Raw genomic sequence first — 19,273 nt, 5'->3', positions numbered from 1 at the left:
CAGGAGGGAATGACATGCTTTCTTGAGGCACATCATTCCCCCACCCCGAGCTCCAATTGAGGCCTTAAAGGGGAAAGTGGGTCATTCGCGGACATTATAGAAAAGGCCCCAATTGGAGTGGATGGTGGTGGTGCAGAATGAAATCCTTTCCCCTCCTCCACTCCAATCGGGTTCTTTAAGGTGGCGGGGGAATAACGTACTTTCTGCGGGACTCAGAAAGCTGCTTCCCCACACACACGCTAGGTGTCTTCTTTTTTGGTTTCCCAAATATGGTCACCCTATCATAGTGTTGTCCCCCAAAGGGGTGAAAGGCTCGCTACCCCAGTGCGTTAATATCTAATCAAACACACAAGGCTGGAGAATTCTCTTAATCGTTTACTTCCGATACTGCAGTATCTCCGATGACATGCAAAATGGAGGCACCCTGAACAAAGGAATCTTAAAGTATATAGATGCCCTGATTACTCAGGGGGTGTTAGTTTCTTTCTAACCCTTTGATTGGTCAGGGTGGGGTTAGCAAGTTAAGTTATATTCAATTAGCAGGTTAAGGTGCACAAACTCAATGAGTCATAGCTTACATTTGATGCTCCATTGGTTGAAAGTTTTTCTCTTTGTCAGCTAGCACATGATGTCCACCATTAAGGAATGTTTGGCATGTGACCACTTTTGGCAGAGGGGTGGTTCTAACCCCTTTCCCTGGCACATTACATTCTTTCATACAAAGGCACCACAGCACCCCCATTCCCACAGCCTCCATGGCGCATTCCAAAGGGCATCGGGTAGGGAGGGGCTATGGAGCTGCAGAAAGGAGACTGAGCCCACTATGGGAAGTGGGGGGGATCCCTCTCTCTCCTTTTATGAATGTCTGCAGTGGTGACACCAGAGCTGCTTGTCTGAGCCGAGATGGACCCCTCTCTGGAACCAACCCTGAATGTCTGGGGAGAGGGAGTGATGTCAGGGGCAAAAGAAAGGATGCACCATTGATTAAAATCCACACCGGACGCCTCCCAAAGCAGCCACTTAACCACTCAGCAGCACATAGGTACATTTCCCCCACTGCCTAGTCACAAACCCTACATTAGTCCTGAATCTACTGGTCCTATCAGCCTGGCTGCACCAAATCAGCAAGACTGACAGAAATGGAATAGATAATTCTGGGATGTGTTAATTTGATCTTGCTTAACTTCAGACCTACACCAAATGGGTACTCTACGCACTTAGGTGGCTAATCAATCTGAATGTGACACCCCGGTTGTGGAATGAGCTCCCCAGAGAGGTCCGCCTGGCGCCTACACTGTACTCCTTTCGTCGCCAGCTGAAGACCTTTTTATTCTCTCGGTATTGTAACACCTAATTTTAACTTAAATTTATTTTTTTCTGTTCTAACTCTGTATTTTAACCTTATATCCATTTTTGCTGTGTGGTTTTATCCTGGCTGTGCTTTTTATACTGTATTTTGTATTTGTGTTTTTAAACTGTTAGTTGTTTTATTATGGTTTTAATTTTTGTGAACCGCCCAGAGAGCTTTGGCTATTGGGCGGTATAAAAATGTAATAAAAAAATATAAATAAATAAATAAATAAATTGAATTAAATCCAAACAGACAAACATCACCACGGACAAAATTGTGAACTGAAATCTGTTAAATGCTTTATTGAAGAAAATTACAAAGTTAAAGAAAGTAGCATGTTGGTTATATGAGCATTAGAAACATCCTCTGTGATTACAGGGAAAGAGAAAATAACAAAAAAAAAAGAGATTAATTAAAAGAATTGCAATTGACAAAGCTGGCACTACAAATGTAGCTAGCGAGATAATGACTTGAGCATTTAACATGGTTATGAGTCTCCTTTTTATCCTTCTGCTTACTGCTTGCAATTTACAACTAAACTTAAAACATACTGGTTAATTCTCCCTTTTACTTCCTCCTGCACATTACTTGCACATAAAAGCTAAAGCATTTCTACATTCCTCTGGGCATGTGAAGTATTATTCAGCTAAAGGTAAAACCTAAAGTGAACAGAAAAATCAAAGACTTGGAAATAAATCCAAGCTCTATCATCAGAAATGGTTAGGCTGCTAATCCTTTTGCAGCAAATGGTTTGGGAGCGTGTTTAAACCATGGTTATGGAGCCACCATGGTTAGGACTGGTTCACAAGACACACTCAACCTTAATGTTTCGCTCAAAGCTCTTAACCGCCATGGCTTAGCGTGTCATCTGAACAGGTCTAAGACTCCATAGTTACCCAAACACTGACAATTGATGCAAATGTTTTTTGCAGCAGAGTTGTGGCAGAGGTGACAGAGGACCAGATTCAGAACTACCAGACTTTCAGTGAAAGAGAGAAAGGGCTGAATTTTTGCTATATTTTAAAGGGAGACGTGTCATAACTTTGGGGCAGATGGAATTTCGGGGTGGGGGGAGTTGAAGATACATCCAAAGCGTTGTCCCTCTTCAATAAGGCGAATGGTGAAGTTGTCAAAAGCTGCGGAGCAGGAGGGAATCTACACGTCGTACTGAAGGTGCTTGCGTGTGCCTCCAGTGAGCCCTCAAAACGATGGTGTAGACGGAGAAAGAAGAGACGGAGGAAGAGGCGGAGGAGGAGGTGGCTGGGGAACTGGCCGCGTCCTTGCCGCCGCCGGCCTCCTGCTGCCGGGGTAAGAGCCACCCTGGTCGGAGAGCTCAGCTTCCACTCTTACCCCGGCAGCAGGAGGCCGGCGGGGAGGCGGCGCCAGCAGCACCAGTGGCAAGGACGCGGCCGGTTCCCCAGCCGCCTCGTCCTCCACCTCTTCCTCCGTCTCTTCTTTCTCCATCTACACCATCGTTTTGAGGGCGCACTGGAGGCGCACGCAAGCACCTTCAGTACGACGTGTAGATTCCCTCCAGGCGTAGGCAACGTGGCACCTGTAGGTACCAGTGTGACCCTGTACATCTTCCGTGGCCCCCACCAAGATGCCCTACTCCTCCTATTTACATTTTTAACTAACAAATATTAATTTGGGACTGCTTCAGTGCAAAGTGGAAGCCTGCCACTGCTGCTATCATTCCCCACAAAAGCCTCTGGGATACACATGAGTCTTAGGGATATTCTTCTGAAATTAGGACAGCGGACAGCTGGAGGCTGGCGCTTTCCTCTACAGTGCATCCAGCAACCATGAAAACTCTATTTCGTGGTGGTACCCACTCACAGCACTTTCTCAAGCTGTTAAATATGGCCACCGGCCCCAAAATGGTCCTTACCACTACTATGACTTGGGTGTGTTTCTCCATTCTTTTGTTTGACTTGGGGGCTTTGCTCCTTTCACTTTGGTTTTTCCTACCACTACTATGGACAGTACACAAGGAGAGAAGGGCTTGGAATGAAAGATGAGAAGTTTGGACTTAGAAATCCCAAATTTGACAAGATGGTGAAATATCCAAGCCTAAATATCAGTCAAGCAGTTGGGGATGAGGCTGTGGAGAGATGGATATCATTCACATATTGGTGTCATTGGGTGACAGGGGATTTGATTGGGTCACACTAGGACATTGTGCAGAGTGAGAGTAGCAGACGGCTGAGTTCTGAGAATAGATCCCAGAAGAACCACAACAGAAAGAGGCAAATAAGAGGGAGAGCTTCCCCCACTGGAAATGTTGAAACAATTGTTAGATAGGCAGGAAGACAACCACCCTATCACAGAGTCCTGGCTGGAGAATGAACAGAATCAACCAAGAGAGAGAGTTCTCAGCTGTATCAATGATGGCAGAGAAGTCACTTTACCGCCAGTGATTTGGGTGAGGGCAGTTTCATTGTACAGAGGGCTGAAGCATGGTTATAGGAGGTCAAGACAGGAGTGGGAGAAAGACAGTTGTGGTAGCAGGAGTGGGCAGCATACCCCAGGAGCTTGGTGGGAAAGAGGGAGAGTTGAATTTCAGTAGCAATCAAAGGGTGGGGAGAATTGGTTGCTATTGGGAAGACCCAGAGGACAGTGATAAATTGAATTGAAATATAGAGAAGATATATTCATATGCTGTGTGCTTGACTTTCTCTTTCCAGATGGGTTTCTTGGCTTGTTCACAGTTAACGCTCAAAAGCTTTTGCCCGAACATTCTCAGCATCTTTCACAACATCTCTCAGGAAGCTCTTCAGTATGCAGTAAGTGCTTGCCAAAGAACTAGCTCCCCCAAACACAGAGCCTACAATGGGTACAAAATCCAGAGCCAGCTCTACCACTGTCAGTGTTCCCCATAACAGTGATTTTTTCAAACTATCCCTTACAAATTGAATGGTGATCTCACCACCACTTGGGATATTTTTGATTGCAGAGTGCAACTCATCAAAAGGTTTGCCAACATGGTGCGCAAGCATACGAAGAGAATCGTCGTCCAAGCCAAAGACCTTGTACATATCTTTCATTGTTTTCACCAAGATGGCAATGTCGCATGCAAGGGAAAGGCCTGGGACAGGAGTCAACCCAACAGCACAGGAGAGAAGGGATACTTTCCATATAAGACTTTCCATAGTTTGCTGTTTCTTTCTAATGCTTTCTTTTGAGAAAGTCGGCATAGCCATAATCAGAACTTCTTTCTTGATACCTTCCAGTTCACTCTCCAAGGTCTGTAGCAGGAGGGGGAAATCATACTTGCTCAAATCCCATCTCGATATTAGAAAAACTCTTGGAGAACTCTCTCCTGCTTTTTCCAAATTTCCACAGTAATATTCCCTTATCCTCTTAAGGGTTTGCATTTCATTGAAGTTGGGTTTCCTCGCTTCAGAATTTAAACTGACATCTAGTTTTGTGCGCACATAGTAGATCTTCTTATTCAATTTCTTTATTTCATGGGCCAGTCTGCTGTCATGCACAGTGAATCGGTCACTAGCAACGATGATGAAAAAATCATAGTTGTCAAATCCTACCTGCTTTAGGTATTTCTCTACTTTAAACATAGATGTTCCAATTCCTGGTAGATCCCATATGGTGACATTGGGGAAAACAGGATGTGGGTATCCCATTGGATGCTTTGTTGTTTCTGTAACCCCAGTCTTAGCTGAGCGCTCTTCATAATCTGTCATACCCCGTAGGGCATTGACAAGAGATGATTTACCAGCACCTGACAATCCCGTGATGGCAATGTTAAGTGTGGTCCTTTCGAGTAAATCCAATTCCTCTTTAATTTTAGCTGCAGAGTCTGGAATATTGCCTTTAGCCAAAGCATCCTTCAATTCGTCAAGTTCTTTTGGAAATTGTTTTGACTGGGTGTTATCCATGGTGCTGATTCTTGCTGGCTCACTTATTCTGAGAAAGAAAAGAGATACTGTGATTGCTAGCTTGCCATAGACAGTGTTGAGATGGCATCTTTGACCATCTCCCATTTGGGGAATTAGATTTATTGAAACTTCCTCCATTGGTGGAAAACTAGATTGATATCCAATATATATTGGAGTTAAGATCACTATTTGAATAAGGTGCAAGATCCCCCCTCCATGGCCATTCCTTCATGCACCCAAAATCTTGGTATGGGCTGACATGTTTTTTCTCAGGGCCATACTTTTTTATTATTATTTAATCGTTTATAAACCACTTGATGATATTAAAAAAGTAATCACAAAGGACCCATTCAGACAACACGCTAAACTATGTGGCTTAACCACAAAATGGTTAATGGAATGCATTGCATTAACCATTTTGTGATTAAGTCACGTGGTTTAGCGTGTTGTCTGAACCAGGCCGTAGTGGTTTAAAACATTAAAAAATAGGGGAAACATCTCAATTAAAATAAGTTAAAATCAAAAGGTAACGATCCTCAGTTTAAACTTTTAAATCTAGGAAACTGGCAGTGAAAATGCCGAGCAGCACAAGCAGTCAGGGAAGTCCTCACTGAAAAGATGGGTCTTTAACTAGTGCCTAAAACATGCCACAGTTAGTATTTCCCACATACCAAGGGGCAGCATTCCACCAGGTGAGATTTTCCAGGTGACAACCAAACATCAGTTGCTGTATAACCATAAATCATAGCATAGTAGATTTGGGAGGGCCTACAAGGCCATCGAGTCCAACCCCCTGCTCAATGCAGAAATCCATGTACATGGGGTTCCCAGGTAGTCACACCTGCAGAAACTGACCAGGCCTAGACCAGCTTAGCTTCATCAAAGTCGCAGCACCCCATGCCTTCACACCAGATAAGCTGGTTTAGTTCTTCTCTGACAAGCTTAGTAATAAAACAGGTCCATATTTGTGAAGCTGATTAAGGTGGTAACCAAGCTTTATACACCAGCAAAAAAAATGAACATAGGTCAATAGCTAATAGGCAGCCAGTGTAAATGCTTCAACACTTGTGTCACAGGTGCACAGCCAAGCATCCTGGTCAGCATCCTGGCCACCCCATTCTGCACCAGCTGCAGTTTCTGGACCAACCACAAGGCTAGCCCCATAGAAACTGGATTACACTGATCTAAATATGAGGTTACGAATGCATGGACTCCAATGGCCAGGTTATCCCTGTCCAAGAAACGGCAGACTTGACATGCCAACTAAAATTGGTAATAAGCACGCCTTTCCACAAAAGTTGCTTGGGCCTCTAATGACAACTGTGAATCCAGGAGCAGCCCAAACTACGTACCTGATCTTTCTGAGGGAGCACAACCTCATTTAGAACAGGAAAACGGCACACTATGATAAGCACCCTTTTTAAAAAGCAGGTGTAATTTGGTCCCAGTGCTGGTTTTGTTGATAAAACTCTGTCTCTGTCTCTGTCTTTGTCTCTGTCTCTCTCTCTCTCTCTCTCTCTCTCTCTCTCTCTCACACACACACACACACACACACACACACACACACACCACAGCTGCTATTTGTATCTGTTGTTGTCTGTAGGAAGAAGGTGCAGAGTGAAGAGATTGGACAGACCCAATCAGCGAGACTCCTGGACTTCATCTTGAAGAGCATGGGAGGAAAGCACTAGGCATGTGCTCCGCTCCGATTAGAAGCGTAGAAGCAGTAGCAAATTGGCCTGCTCCGCCTTGCCCAGAGGCGGAGTAGAAGCGGACCGCGGACCCCTAGAAGCAAGGCGAAGAGAAGCGCCCATTTTTCGGAGCTCCTATTTCAGGCGGAGCGCTCCGGTCGCCATCTTGAAACATTTCGCCCATAGGATTGCATTGCGGAAAACAATCGTGGATAACTACTGGGTTGTTTTTGAAGCTATCGTTCTGAAAATTCTTGTGCTCAGAGAGTCGTGGATGGGGGTGATTTTGAGACTACTCTCACCTCTCTGCATCGTGTGGGTCAAGTGCTAGAATTCTTTAAAAATCGGGTAAACAAACGGACAGCGCGGGTCAAACGGCGGTTTTCGCCCATAGGATTGCATTGCGGAAAAGAATTGGGGATAACTGGGTTGTTTTTTAAGCTATCGTACTGAAAATTCTTGTGCTCAGAGAGTCATGGATGGGGGTCATTTTGAGACTACTCTCACCTCTCTGTGTGGTGCGGGTCGCACGCTAGAATTTTTTTAAAAATCGGCAGGGAAAATACCTTTTTCAAAGGGCTGAGGGGCAGAGTCAGCTCCCGGTCATGATCACATGATCCCAAAGTTGGAGGAAGGGATAGGCAAAACGGGTAACTTGGGATTCTTCTCTTTCTTAATCTGAACGGACTTTTCCCAGTGTTTTTTAAAACAGTAGCCCCACCAAATGCACAAACACAACCTGAAATCATATACTAAGCCAATAATAAGAGAGCACTGCTACCCACCCTAACTTTGGGGAACAACTGAAAAGATGTGGTGCAAGGGGATGAGCTCCCCTAGGGCATCTCATTGTGGACGTGCCCTCACACTCTCCTGTACTTGGAAGGCCATCAGAGCCTTCCAAAGAGAGTAACCCGGTGGATCAATGCCTATCATGAGTCGAAGTGAGCATTCTACTTCTCTTAGTGGTGGAGCAATGCCTATCATGAGTTGAAGTGAGCGTTTACTCCTCAGAGCTGTTGGTGAAGCAATGGCTTTCATGAGCTGAACTGGCAGCTGCTTCCCCCTCCCCCGGGCACGTCCCCCTATTACTGGTAAAAGACAGATATAGCCTTTTTTAAAAAGTTCTTCTTGTTGTTTATTCAGCAACACTGCTGCTTTTAATTCCACCCCTCCTTTGTTTATTTATTTATTTATTCCATTTTATATGCATTACTGGCTTATCCTTGGCTCACTTCCTTATGCCCCCAGAAATGTCTGCTGCCTGCCTGCCTGCCTTCCCTCCCTCCTCCCCTGCCCGCCTCGCAGGGATGTTGTGTGTGTGCGGCTTTGTCTCAGGGGAGAAGTCCTTCCTGCGCTCACTTGGAGTTTTGGAAGTTCCAAATTTTTCAGGTTTAAGCCCCGCCAAAAAACAGGGGATGATGGGACTGCCTTGAGTCTCGGCGTGCGTATGTATCCCTGGATAAGCTTTCATGGTGGTGAGTTTGAGGGGTTTTTTTAACGTGCAAATTGACGGAGCTATGGAAAGGGGTGCTGTGAATGGGTGTTGGATTTTCATAAATTCCCCAAAAATCAGGGGATGATGGGATTGCTTTGAGTCTGGGCATCCATGTGGACACATGGATAAGCTGTCATGGTGCCGAGTTTGAGGTTTCTAACATGCAAATTGACGGAGCTATCCCAAGGGGTCTGAATGGGGTGCCCGATTTTCAAAAATTCGCCAAAAATCAGGGGATGATAGGATTTCCTTGAAACTTGGCGTGTGTGTGGACACGTGGATAAGCTATCATGGTGCCAAGTTTGAGGTTTCTAACGTGCAAATTGACGGAGCTATCCCAAGGGGTCTGAATGGGGTGCCCGATATTCATAAATTCCCCAAAAATCTGGGGATGATGGGATTGCCTTGAAACTTGGTGTGCGTGTGTATACGTCCATGAGGTGTCATGGTGCCAAACTTTTAGTTAGAGGTTTCTAACTTTCACAGAAAAAAAGTTGTTTACTTTTTTAGCTTTCAATGCAACCCTATGGGGAAAAAATGGAGCTCCGATCTGGATCCGGAAAGCGGAAATGGGCGGGGCGGGGGCGGGGCGAAGCGGCCCGATCCGAAAATGGCGGATCTGGAAGTGAAGCGGAGCGGGGTGTCCGTGCACACCCCTAGAAAGCACATTGCACTTATTCTCTGCAGTATGAAATCAGCTCTGCTCCATCAGTGTTAGATGGCGGAACCAGCCATCCCCAAAACCCGTTTTTTCAGTGCCGAGAGAAACATACTTCCAGGTCAGGTGGGTTGGTACAACCAATAGCAACAATAAGAGAAGTTGGTTACCTGCTCTTCTCCAGGCTCCCCCTGCTACTGGTAGTATGAATTAGGGATGTGCTCCGCTCCGATTAGGAGCGTAGAAGCAGTAGCGGATTGGCCTGCTCCGCCTTACCCAGAGGCGGAGTAGGAGCGGACCGTGGACCCCCTAGAAGCAAGGCGAAGAGAAGCGACCATTTTTCGGAGCTCCGAGTTCAGGCGGAGCGCTCCGGTCGCCATCTTGAAAACATTTCGCCATAGGATTGCATTGCGGCAAATAATCGCGCATAACTACGTTGTTTTTGAAGCTATCGCTCTGGAAATTCTTGTGCTCAGAGAGTCGTGGATGGGGGTCATTTTGAGACCACTCTCACCTCTCTGCGTTGTCCGTGTCGCGTGCTATATTTTTTTGAAAATCGGGTCAACCGCGCGGCTCAAACTGCGTTTCGGCTTTTCGCCCATAGGATTGCATTGAGGGAAAGAATCGGGGATAACTGGGGGGGGGTTTAAGCTATCGTTCTGAAAATTCTTGTGCACAGAGAGTCGTGGATGGGGGTCATTTTGAGACTACTCTCAACTTTCTGCGTGCTGTGGTTCACGTGCAATGTTTTTGTGAAAATCGGGTCAACCGCACGGCTCAAACTGCGTTTTCGGCTTTTCGCCCATAGGATTGCATTGAGGGAAAGAATTGGGGATAACTGGGGGGGGGTTTAAGCTATCATTCTGAAAATTATTGTGCACAGAGAGTCGTGGATGGGGGTCATTTTGAGACCACTCTCAACTTTCTGCATCGTACGGGTCGCGGGCTAGAAGTTTTTAAAAAATCGGCGGGAAAAATACCTTTTTCAAAGGGCTGAGGGGCAGAGTCAGCTCCAGGTCATGATGATCCCAAAGTTGGAGGAGGGCATAGGCAAAACTGGTAACTTGGGATTCTGGGAAACTTCTCTTTCTTCATCTGAACGGGCTTTTCCCCGTGTTTTTTAACACAGTAGCCCCACCAAATGCACAAACACAACCTGAAATCATATACTAAGCCAAGAATAAGAGATAGAAACACAGCACTGCTCCCCACCCTAACCTTGGTGAACAACTGAATCGATGTGGTGCAAGGGGATGAGCTCCCCTAGGGCATCTCATCGTGGACGTGCCCCCACTCTCTCCTGCACTGGAAGGCCATAGAGCCTTCCAAAGAGAGTAAAACGGTGGAGCAATGCCTATCATGAGTTGAAGTGAATGGTCACTTTTCAGTGGTGGAGCAATGCCTGTTCTGAGTCGAAGTGAGCGTTTTACTTCTTCTCGGAGCTGTTGGTGGCTGTCAGTGTCTTGAACTGGCAGCTACTTCCCCCTCCCCCGGGCACGTCCCGCTATTGCTGGTAAAAGACAGATATAGCCTTTTTAAAAAAATTCTTCTTGCTGTTTATTGAGCAACACTGCTGCTTTTAATTCCACCCCTCCTTTGTTTATTTATTGATTTATTCCATTTTATATGCATTACTGGCTTATCCTTGGCTCACTTCCTTATGCCCCCAGAAATGCCAGCTGCATGCCTGCCTGCCTTCCCTCCCTCCTCCCCTGCCCACCTCGCAGGGATGTTGTGTGTGGGGTGCCCGATTTTCAAAAATTCGCCAAAAATCAGGGGATGATGGGATTGCTTTGAAACTTGGCGTGCGTGTGTATATCCCCATGAAGTGTCATGGTGCCAAACATGAGGTTTCTAACTTGAACAGAAAAAAAGTTGTATAATTTTTTAGCTTTCAATGCAAGCCTATGGGGGGGGGGAAACGGAGCTCCGGATCCGGATCCGGAGCTCCGGGCGGAGCGGAGCGGAAGTGGGCGGAGCGGGGGCGGAGCGGCCCGATCCGGAAAATGGCGGATCTGCAAGTGAAGCGGAGCGGGGGGTCCGTGCACACCCCTAGTATGAATCGGGTTGGGAAGGAACAAATGTGGCAGGTCTCGATTTTGATAAACTGGAGATACGCAGCTGTGCAATGGCAAAGGAAAGAATAAAAGATCCAGGTTTGAAACTCCTCATACTTAGGATTTCACGGCAGGATTACAAATCCCAGCTCAATAATGGCAGCAGCAGCAACAAAAATCTTTATTTGTACTTCTGCAAATCTCTGGATTGCCCCAAACATGCTAATAGTACAGTCTTATTTCTCAGGGATACAACTGAGACTCCCCATTTTGGCACTCCACACCTGAGTTTGCTATTAGCAGGAATGATAAATAAATACCCACAAGAAATCCTCCTGACTGACAAAAATTAAGTTTGCAATTTAATCATGGAGATATTATTATTATTATTATTATTATTATTATTATTATTATTATTATTATTATTATTATGCCTTTTGCCTAATACTGGGCCTCAATGAAGCCTTACAAAATTTAAAATATATACATTTTAAAACATATGAAAAGATATATACATACATATATATATATATATATATATATATATATATAATATTAAAACATTAAACATTTAAAATAGACTACAATTTTACAAGTTCTTAACATATGTAGATATCTAAAGCAAACTTTTAAATGAAACGTGAAATGGCAGCTCAGGCCCAGGACACATTCCATAGACCATTTTCAAAACATTTTCGAAGTGTTATATCCTGCTTGGTGTACATCTGGCAAAGGAGAGCAATTGGTACAACAGGTCTGGCTTTAACACAAAGAGATCTAATTTTCATGTTACATGGTAAAACATTTGGGACTATATCCACCAGGAAATGGTGAAGAATCTTTTAGAAGCCAGGCGCTTTTCTATAAGGGGTGGATGGGTGGATGGGCGGAGAGCTGAGTTAGGAGACATGGGGAATTCGTCTGTGAGAGCAATAAGACAGACAAACACTACTACAGGGTAACAGCAAATTTAGATTTTACTAAAGGCTTTGAAAAGTAGCATTAAACATGTTTTTCAAAAACATTTTTATTGATTTTAAACTTATAAAAATATACCAAGTAACATTTCGAACCTTTCATCAGATGGATTGCATATTAATCCTGCGTTGCAATTAGTGAATTCCATCTCATTCCAAAGCCTGCTTCCTCGTGTTCCTGTCTTCCTTTCATCCCAGTGTGTCTTTCCATGGATTTTAATGCGTTGGTGGCTTCAGCTTCTCCTTATTTTCATTTGCACATTGTATAAAACATCTCCAACCCACATAGCAGCAATTGAACAGGAATCACAATAACATTTGTGGGGGAGGGTTGGAGGAAAACAGGTCTTAGCATGGTTTTAGCATGGAATCCTAAGAGTCATGCCTGCCATAGCTCAGTGTGAAAGAGCACGTGTTTTGCATGCAGAAGGTCCAAGGTTAGATCCCCAGCTTCTGCAGGTAGGGCGAGGAAAGGAATCCTGCCTGAAACCCTCAAAAGGCACTGCCAGTCAGTGTCGACAATACTGGGCTAGATGGTCTGACTCATTATAAGGCAGCTTCCTATGTTCCTAATCCTATGCATGTTTAGAAAGAAACCCAACCCAAATTGTCCTATTAAAGAGGCATGGATGTTATGCTTTCTGACTGGGGGCTGTCTTGACGTCGTCTTTGCGCCAGGGTGGCTCCGAGTCCATGCTGCGTCAGTTATATGACGCAGCTGCCGATTCAAAGCCACCCCGGGACAAAGACGCGAAGACGCACGGCTGAGAAGTCGAGGACTTAACCCGACTTTTCCAGCCAGAGCGAGGTCAGGCTGACTCTTCTGCCAGTCTGTCCTTGTTCGGAGCCAGACTAGGGACGTTTCTGAGTGGAAGGCGACCTCCTATTGGTCGCTGGAAGCCACAGGAGGGAGCGGGCCTGGTGAGCCTAATGGCCACTGGAAAGCCTGCGTGCCTCCCCTCATAAGGACCACTTGCTGCCACTGTGCAACACCGATAGCGCAGGGTTTGGTGGTGGAGTGGCACCAACTTGGCATCGTAAAGACAGCCTCTAAGTTACACTAAGGGTCCCCAGCCTTTATGGGTGGTGAGCACATTGAAAATTTTATGGGAGTGTCATGAGTGCTCACACAAAATGGCTTCCCTACGAAGGGGGCTTGCCCATTCATGAAATGAGGCTGCCATGGTTGGCATAGCCGGTCAGAAGACACACATTTCCCAGAAGGCAAAGCGGTGAGACTAAAAGAAAGCCATAAAGACTTATCTCTTCCAGCAGGCCCACCCAGTCGAAAGTTAAGATATCTGTTATTTTAATAATGTATTAGTTTTACATGTTTTTAATCAGTTTTATATATTTCATAGTATTTTTGTATTCAGTGTTGTTCCCTGCCACGATCCAGAGGAAGAGGCAGGTAAGAAATAAATAAATACATAAATAATAATAATAATAATAATAATAATAATAATAATAATTAGCAACTTAAGTACCTGTTGGTTGTTTTAACCTGTTGGTTGTTTTATTATGGTTTTAATTTTTGTGAACCGCCTAGAGAGCTTCGGCTATTGGGCGGTATAAAAATGTAAGAAATAAATAAATAAATAAATATGAGAAAGAGGTGGGTCTGAGCTCCAAACTAGAAAACTACTCTTTTGACCCCAAATAAATATAAAAAAACTATTTCCCCCATGCAAATTTATGCAGATTTAATTAATCAATCAACAAAAGCCCTTACAATGAATTGACTAAGGATGCAATTCCATGCTTATTTAGACAGAAAAGAAAAAAAAGATTCTACAACTCCCAGCTGTCCATGCCGGCTGGGGAATGCTGGAAATTCTAGGACATTTTTCTAAACATGTATAGGATTGCACTTTAGGATGTCATTAATCGGCAAGCAGCCTATTTATAGCCTATAAATAAAAGTAAATATATTATTGGAAGCCTAGAAACGTATCGAATCGAATTATCTATATATACCCCCCCCCGGTTTAAAAACTACAACAGTCAAGCCCACAGAATTTACAGATTTAATGCAGACTTTTCCACTATCTTTCCTCCTTAAACGAGAAGAAATTCACTTTGTGTCTCTGATCTTATTAGTTTCACTTTCCCTCAATCCACGTCACCCACTTAGACGCGTGCTGAACCATTCAGGCGTTCCTCCCACACATCGCGTTTCTTTAACACTTCTCTCTCCTAGTTAAGCTCACGCTAAAGGTGTCAGTTCTCTCTCCCATTGTTACAACAAAGGCAGAAAGAAAATAAATAAATGCCAGGAACCATATTGTTGCAAATACCTCTATTAGACTAACAACTCAATGATCACACCCACACCCCAAAAAGTGCAAGCTTTCGAGCTCTCCAGATCCTTTCATCAGGCAAGATGTTACAAAACGCAGGTTATATTATTTATTTATTTGGGTTGGGGAAGTTGCCTGGGTGTTGTAGTCAAGGAGTCCAAAAATGATATGGAGGAGGAGATCAATTCCTCACCAAAATTCCTTATCATAAGAACAGACCGAGGGTCCATCTAGTCCCACTGGGTCAGACCAAGGGTCCATCTAGTCCACCACTCTGTCCACACAGTGGCCAAACAGCTGTAGGCCAGAGACCAACAAAGCAGGACACAGGTGCACCAGCACCCTCCCACCCATGTTCCCCAGCAACGGGTGCACACAGGCTTACTGCCTCTGATACTGGAGGTAGCACATCACCACCAGAGCTAGTAGCCATGGATAGCCTCCTCCAGGAATAGCCTTCGCTCTCTATTAGGCTGCTCCGCTTCGGATTTATTTCTGACCCAAACAAAGAGATTTCCTCTCTTTCACACACACCCCGCCCCCACGTGAACCCCACCGCAGTTTCCAAATTTCCCTTCCCCCAATTATCTTTCTTTCATTCATTTTTAAGTTTGCATCATCTTTTGCTCTGAACTCATTCGGCCCACTAGAGGTCAGCACGGACGCCTCGGCACCATAAACGCACACGCATCGTGCAAAGAGAATTCACACGTCCATGGAAGCAGGGCGCACAAGGCGTTCAACTTTGCCGTGGTCGCAACGAGGCCGCCCCTCAGGAAACCCCTTCAATCCCCTTCCCTCCATTCTCCTTTCCGACGTGTTTTGGACCCGTATCCTGCAACCCCTGAATCGCAGCAGAGCTGTCGACGAAGGTATGCGGAAGACGGCGAAGGAGAGGGAGGGCGAGAAACGCATCGCGCGAAGGACGAGGCCGGGACGGGACAAGGAAAGGAGCAGAGCGGGCTTGTTGGATGTGGTTAACCCGGAGAGGTCAGGGGCAGCCCCGTTTGCCCCGGCAGGAAAAACTGGGGCTGGGAAAAATCGGATCTGCAAAGCAAGAGATTGGGTCCGCCCAGTACGTGGTTCCCTAGGGCGCATCGCCGCTCGGGAGCGGGCCATCAAGAGACGCTTCGTTTTATAGGAGGAGGTGGGATGAAAAATGTGGAGCGTGAGAAAAGCAAATCACAGCAAAACACAGGACGATGGGGAAAGCCCCATTGATTTCCGTGGGAGTGTTTAAGTTCTTAGGCCACAGCTAGACCTGAGGTTTATCCTGGGATCATCCAGGGTTCGCCCCTGGGTTCGCCCCTGCCTGAGCACTGGATCCCCTGTGTGTCACCTAGATGAACAGGTTTGACACCTGGGACGATCCAGGGATAAACCTTAGGTCTAGCTACAGCCTAACACTCTGGCCATACAATGCCAATACTGTCTTATAAACTATTTCAGCAATTTAAATAAATGTGTGTGTTACCTAAGGCTTATCCTGGGATTGTCCCAGGGTCATCCCTGTTCATGTAAATGACACACAGGATATCCCGGGTGCAGGCAGGGACGATCCTGTGATAAAACTTAAGTCTAGCTAAGGCCTATGTTGCCGGTCTCTGAAAAGAAAGGGTGTTTGCTTACCAAGATCTTCAAGCACCAGTAGGAATCTACCTTCTCCTGAGGTTACCAGGTGGACTGAAGGGCTGTAGACAGCTTTGCCTCTTGTTTAACACTTTGGGGATTCATGTCTGACTTTTTATAATAGGGCTGTGATGTCATATTTTGGCTTCTTCTCCCAACTATCTATCAGCCAACTGGTGAAAGTCCTGTTGTCTGAATGAAAGAGCAAACAGGCAAACCAGCTCTGGGAGTACATTTTCAAGGCAATGGTGTTAGATCAATCTAACAATGGGACAGAAGAGGAGAATTGGGAGGGAAAACACCATGCTCTGGTTTCCAGGGCAATTTGTGAAATGGCTCTTCTTTGTCTGGTCTCATTTACAAAACCAAAGCAGCTTCACAAGCGTTCACAATGTGCAAAACAAATCTGAGAAATTCTCACTGCAGGTCTCGTGTCCTGTGTAGAGTGACCATATGAAAAGGAGGACAGGGCTCCTGTATCTTTAACTGTAATGTAGAAAAGGGAATTTCAGCAGGTGTCAATTGAAGAGGGTGAAATTCTCTCTTCATCAACACAGTTAAAGCTGCAGAAGCCCTGCCCTCTTTTGTATCTGGCCACTCTACTATAGCTAGTGTAGCTTTAACTGTTGTGATGAAGAGGGAATTTCACCCACTTCAATTGACACCTGTTGCAATTCCCTTTTCTACAGTACCGTTAAAGATACAGGAGCCCTGTCCTCCTTTTCATATGGTCACCCTACCCAACAATGACTCAATGCTTGCAGGAGAGGTTCCTTTCCTTCCAATGTAATAAACAAGAGACACCCTGTCATTGTTTGGAAAAGCTGTCAATCATAAACGCCCTTTGCTTTCTCGATTGCAAAACAACACCAGAAGCCAAATAGCTTCCATATATATATATATATAAAAGGGCGGGGGGGGGGGGTGGAAATTAATCTCCACCAATTAACCTATTAAAGCATTTGTGATCTTGCCTGCCGCACTCTGACCCAACAAAAATTCACCTGTCAAAATTCTTTCTATACAATTAGTTAAAATACAAGATAAAGCACTACCTTGAGAAATGCAAGGAGTTAGTTCCTTACACTTCTGCAAGGACGTGGTAGGACTCAGTACCTTCACTGCAGCCCCCAAGCCTGCCTTGAGAGAATTAGGCCTATTAAATTGGTTCTGATCACATATTTTGTGTTGATTGGATCTTTCCAGCAGAAATCCCATCCTGTTTACAATTCCTTTACTTCACAGAGCAGGCTGGTGAAACGGCAGATTTACAGGAAAATGAAACCTAACTTGGATAGCTTAAGTTTCTGTTTCTTGTAAATCAGTTGTTTGGCCAGAATATGCTGTAGGGATGGGGAGGGAGAGAGAGAGGGCGGGGGAAGCAGGATGCCCTGTGGAGTGCCGTGGTGATAATAAGGGCATGGAGCCTTTGCGGTCAATCGCGTCTTATGGCTGTTTGTCACATGTCTCCTGAGTTTCGAAAGTATTGACTCCACATGACCTCTCTCTATCTGTATTGGCAGATGCCAAGTTTCCAGTTGTGTTACTCAGTGATCATGCAAGGTTTTAATCATGCGGGAAACAGCACAAGTAAAGGAGCTCTATCTCCCTGTCAAAGTAATTGTAAATATGGGAAGGGGGGGCAGAGAGATTTTGCAACTTTGGGATGGGGGGAAATGTGTGACCTCACAGCCCATTCACCATGGACACCCTATCACAAGGCTTCATCCCACGTACCTGTTTCCCTCGAATAATCCCCATAGCATAAAGTTGTCATTGTTGTTGGCTAAATCACATCCTGGGTGGCAGCGCTCCTCAGATCCTTTGCATACCAGGAAAAGGGTTTAAGGGAAGAAATGTAAAAAATCATTAAAAAATCAACAGATGACCAAATCCGATTCAAATTTGATATGCTTAAAGCCCTGCTTAATATTATCTTTAAAACTTACGCAGATGTAAGCATTTGTTTAATTTGTACTTTAAACATATCAAATCCTCCTGCTGCGCCCCCAGTGGCTGCTCGAAGAACAACAAACGGGTAGCAAAATAGGTCGGTTCTTTTGGGGGGGATCTACACTACTGCTTTAAAGCGCTTTATAACAGTTTTGACAACTGTTGGGGGCCAGTGCACGCTGCATATACAGGTTTCAAAACGTTTTCAAAGTGCTTTAAAGTGCTTTAAAAGCAATAGTGTAGATCCCCCCCCAAGAATCACAATTAAAGCAGGATGCCTGGGAGTACTTCACAGTCAAAGCTGATTATAAGGGAGGAGGGATTTGGTGGAAGTAAGAGAGGTGGCAGCAAATTTAGATTTTACTAAAGGTTTTGAAAAGCAGCATTAAATGTGTTTTTAAAAATATTTTTATTGATTTCAAGCTTATAAAAATACACAAAGAGTAACATATCCAAGTTTTCATCAGATGGATTGCATCTGATGAAATGGAGAGCCAGTGTGGTGGAGTGGCTAAAGTGTTGCGCTGGGAGTCAGGAGATCTGGGTTCTAGTCCCCATTCAGCCATGGAAACCCAAAACTGAGGAGTTTTTTTCACCCACTTGCTGGATGAAAGTTGTTTTTCTTCAACTCCCCACTCCCTTGCCCCCATTCCATGTCACCCAACACCTTCATGGATAAAGGGCAGAAGAAGAAGCATATACTTTTCCTTTCCATATTCAGTTATTTTCTATATTTGGAAACACAGGTTGCTTATAAAGTGGGGAGCTTATAAGGAGAGAAGAGACATCTTCCACTCCAGCAGAATTTCCCCTTCTTCAGCTTCCCAAAGTCCATCTTGGCTCTGAAGAGTAAGCATCTTTCTCTTGCCATCGGCGTTACTTGATTTACGATAAAGTCATACCTGTTTTGTGTTGGCTTTCAAGGAAATGTGGAATAATGAAAGTGGCTGGCTGGGGAAGACTGGTGACTATAGACTAAAGTTGGGCCAGATCTACATGTCGTTGCGATGTCGCTTCCGTGCGCCTTTTTTAGAGACGTACCTAAAAGAAGCGCCTCTTTCTTTACTGTGTGTACTGTGAGCTAGGCAGCGCCGCCTGCGGAAGAATCTCTCCCTCGCGTGTTCTTCCATTCGAATAATCCCCCCTCCCACCTGGCGGCTCTTCTGGTGCATCCCGGCGGCGGCGGCTCCTCCTGCAAAACACTTTTCTCCCTCGGTATCTTTGTATTTGCGTTTGCGTGCGCATGTGCAAGCACACACC

The 19,273-nt window shown here is 45.1% G+C and overlaps 2 protein-coding genes and 1 long non-coding RNA gene across 8 annotated transcripts in view; 2 read left to right on the top strand and 1 right to left on the bottom strand.

Moving 5' to 3' along the window:
* Positions 1-4,024: 4,024 nt before the first annotated feature.
* LOC134408154 (uncharacterized) lies at positions 4,025-8,110 on the top strand. Its single transcript, XR_010026082.1, has 2 exons — positions 4,025-4,137; positions 6,854-8,110. It is a non-coding gene; the product is annotated as an uncharacterized LOC134408154 (long non-coding RNA).
* LOC134408149 (interferon-inducible GTPase 5-like) lies at positions 4,055-16,288 on the bottom strand. 3 transcript variants are annotated; one of them, XM_063140292.1, is made up of 2 exons: positions 16,061-16,288; positions 4,055-5,278 (listed from the first exon to the last, which is right to left on the bottom strand). In XM_063140292.1, the coding sequence occupies exon 2, from the start codon at positions 5,248-5,250 to the stop codon at positions 4,063-4,065; it is 1,188 nt and encodes a 395-aa protein (XP_062996362.1). In that variant the 5' UTR covers positions 5,251-5,278; positions 16,061-16,288; the 3' UTR covers positions 4,055-4,062. The 3 variants fall into 3 exon arrangements, with proteins under 3 accessions (XP_062996362.1, XP_062996363.1, XP_062996364.1); XM_063140293.1 differs by having other exon boundaries at positions 4,055-5,268; XM_063140294.1 differs by lacking the exon at positions 16,061-16,288 and adding an exon at positions 6,666-6,681.
* Positions 8,769-19,273, top strand: part of LOC134408147 (interferon-inducible GTPase 5-like) — a 55,995-nt gene continuing 45,490 nt past the window's right edge. Inside the window, exon 1 of one of the 4 annotated variants that reach the window (XM_063140272.1) lies at positions 8,769-9,223. The gene's annotated coding sequence lies outside the window, so the exon portion shown is untranslated. Of the gene's footprint in view, positions 9,224-14,460; positions 15,304-19,273 lie in introns of those variants that run through there. The other 3 variants (XM_063140284.1, XM_063140283.1, XM_063140271.1) reach the window with 3 other exon arrangements.

This window comes from Elgaria multicarinata, chromosome 13, assembly GCF_023053635.1.
Source record: "Elgaria multicarinata webbii isolate HBS135686 ecotype San Diego chromosome 13, rElgMul1.1.pri, whole genome shotgun sequence".
NCBI lineage: Eukaryota > Metazoa > Chordata > Lepidosauria > Squamata > Anguidae > Elgaria > Elgaria multicarinata.
The sequence above is the reverse complement of the archived record's forward strand: the minus strand, read 5'-3'. Positions and strand labels throughout refer to the sequence as shown.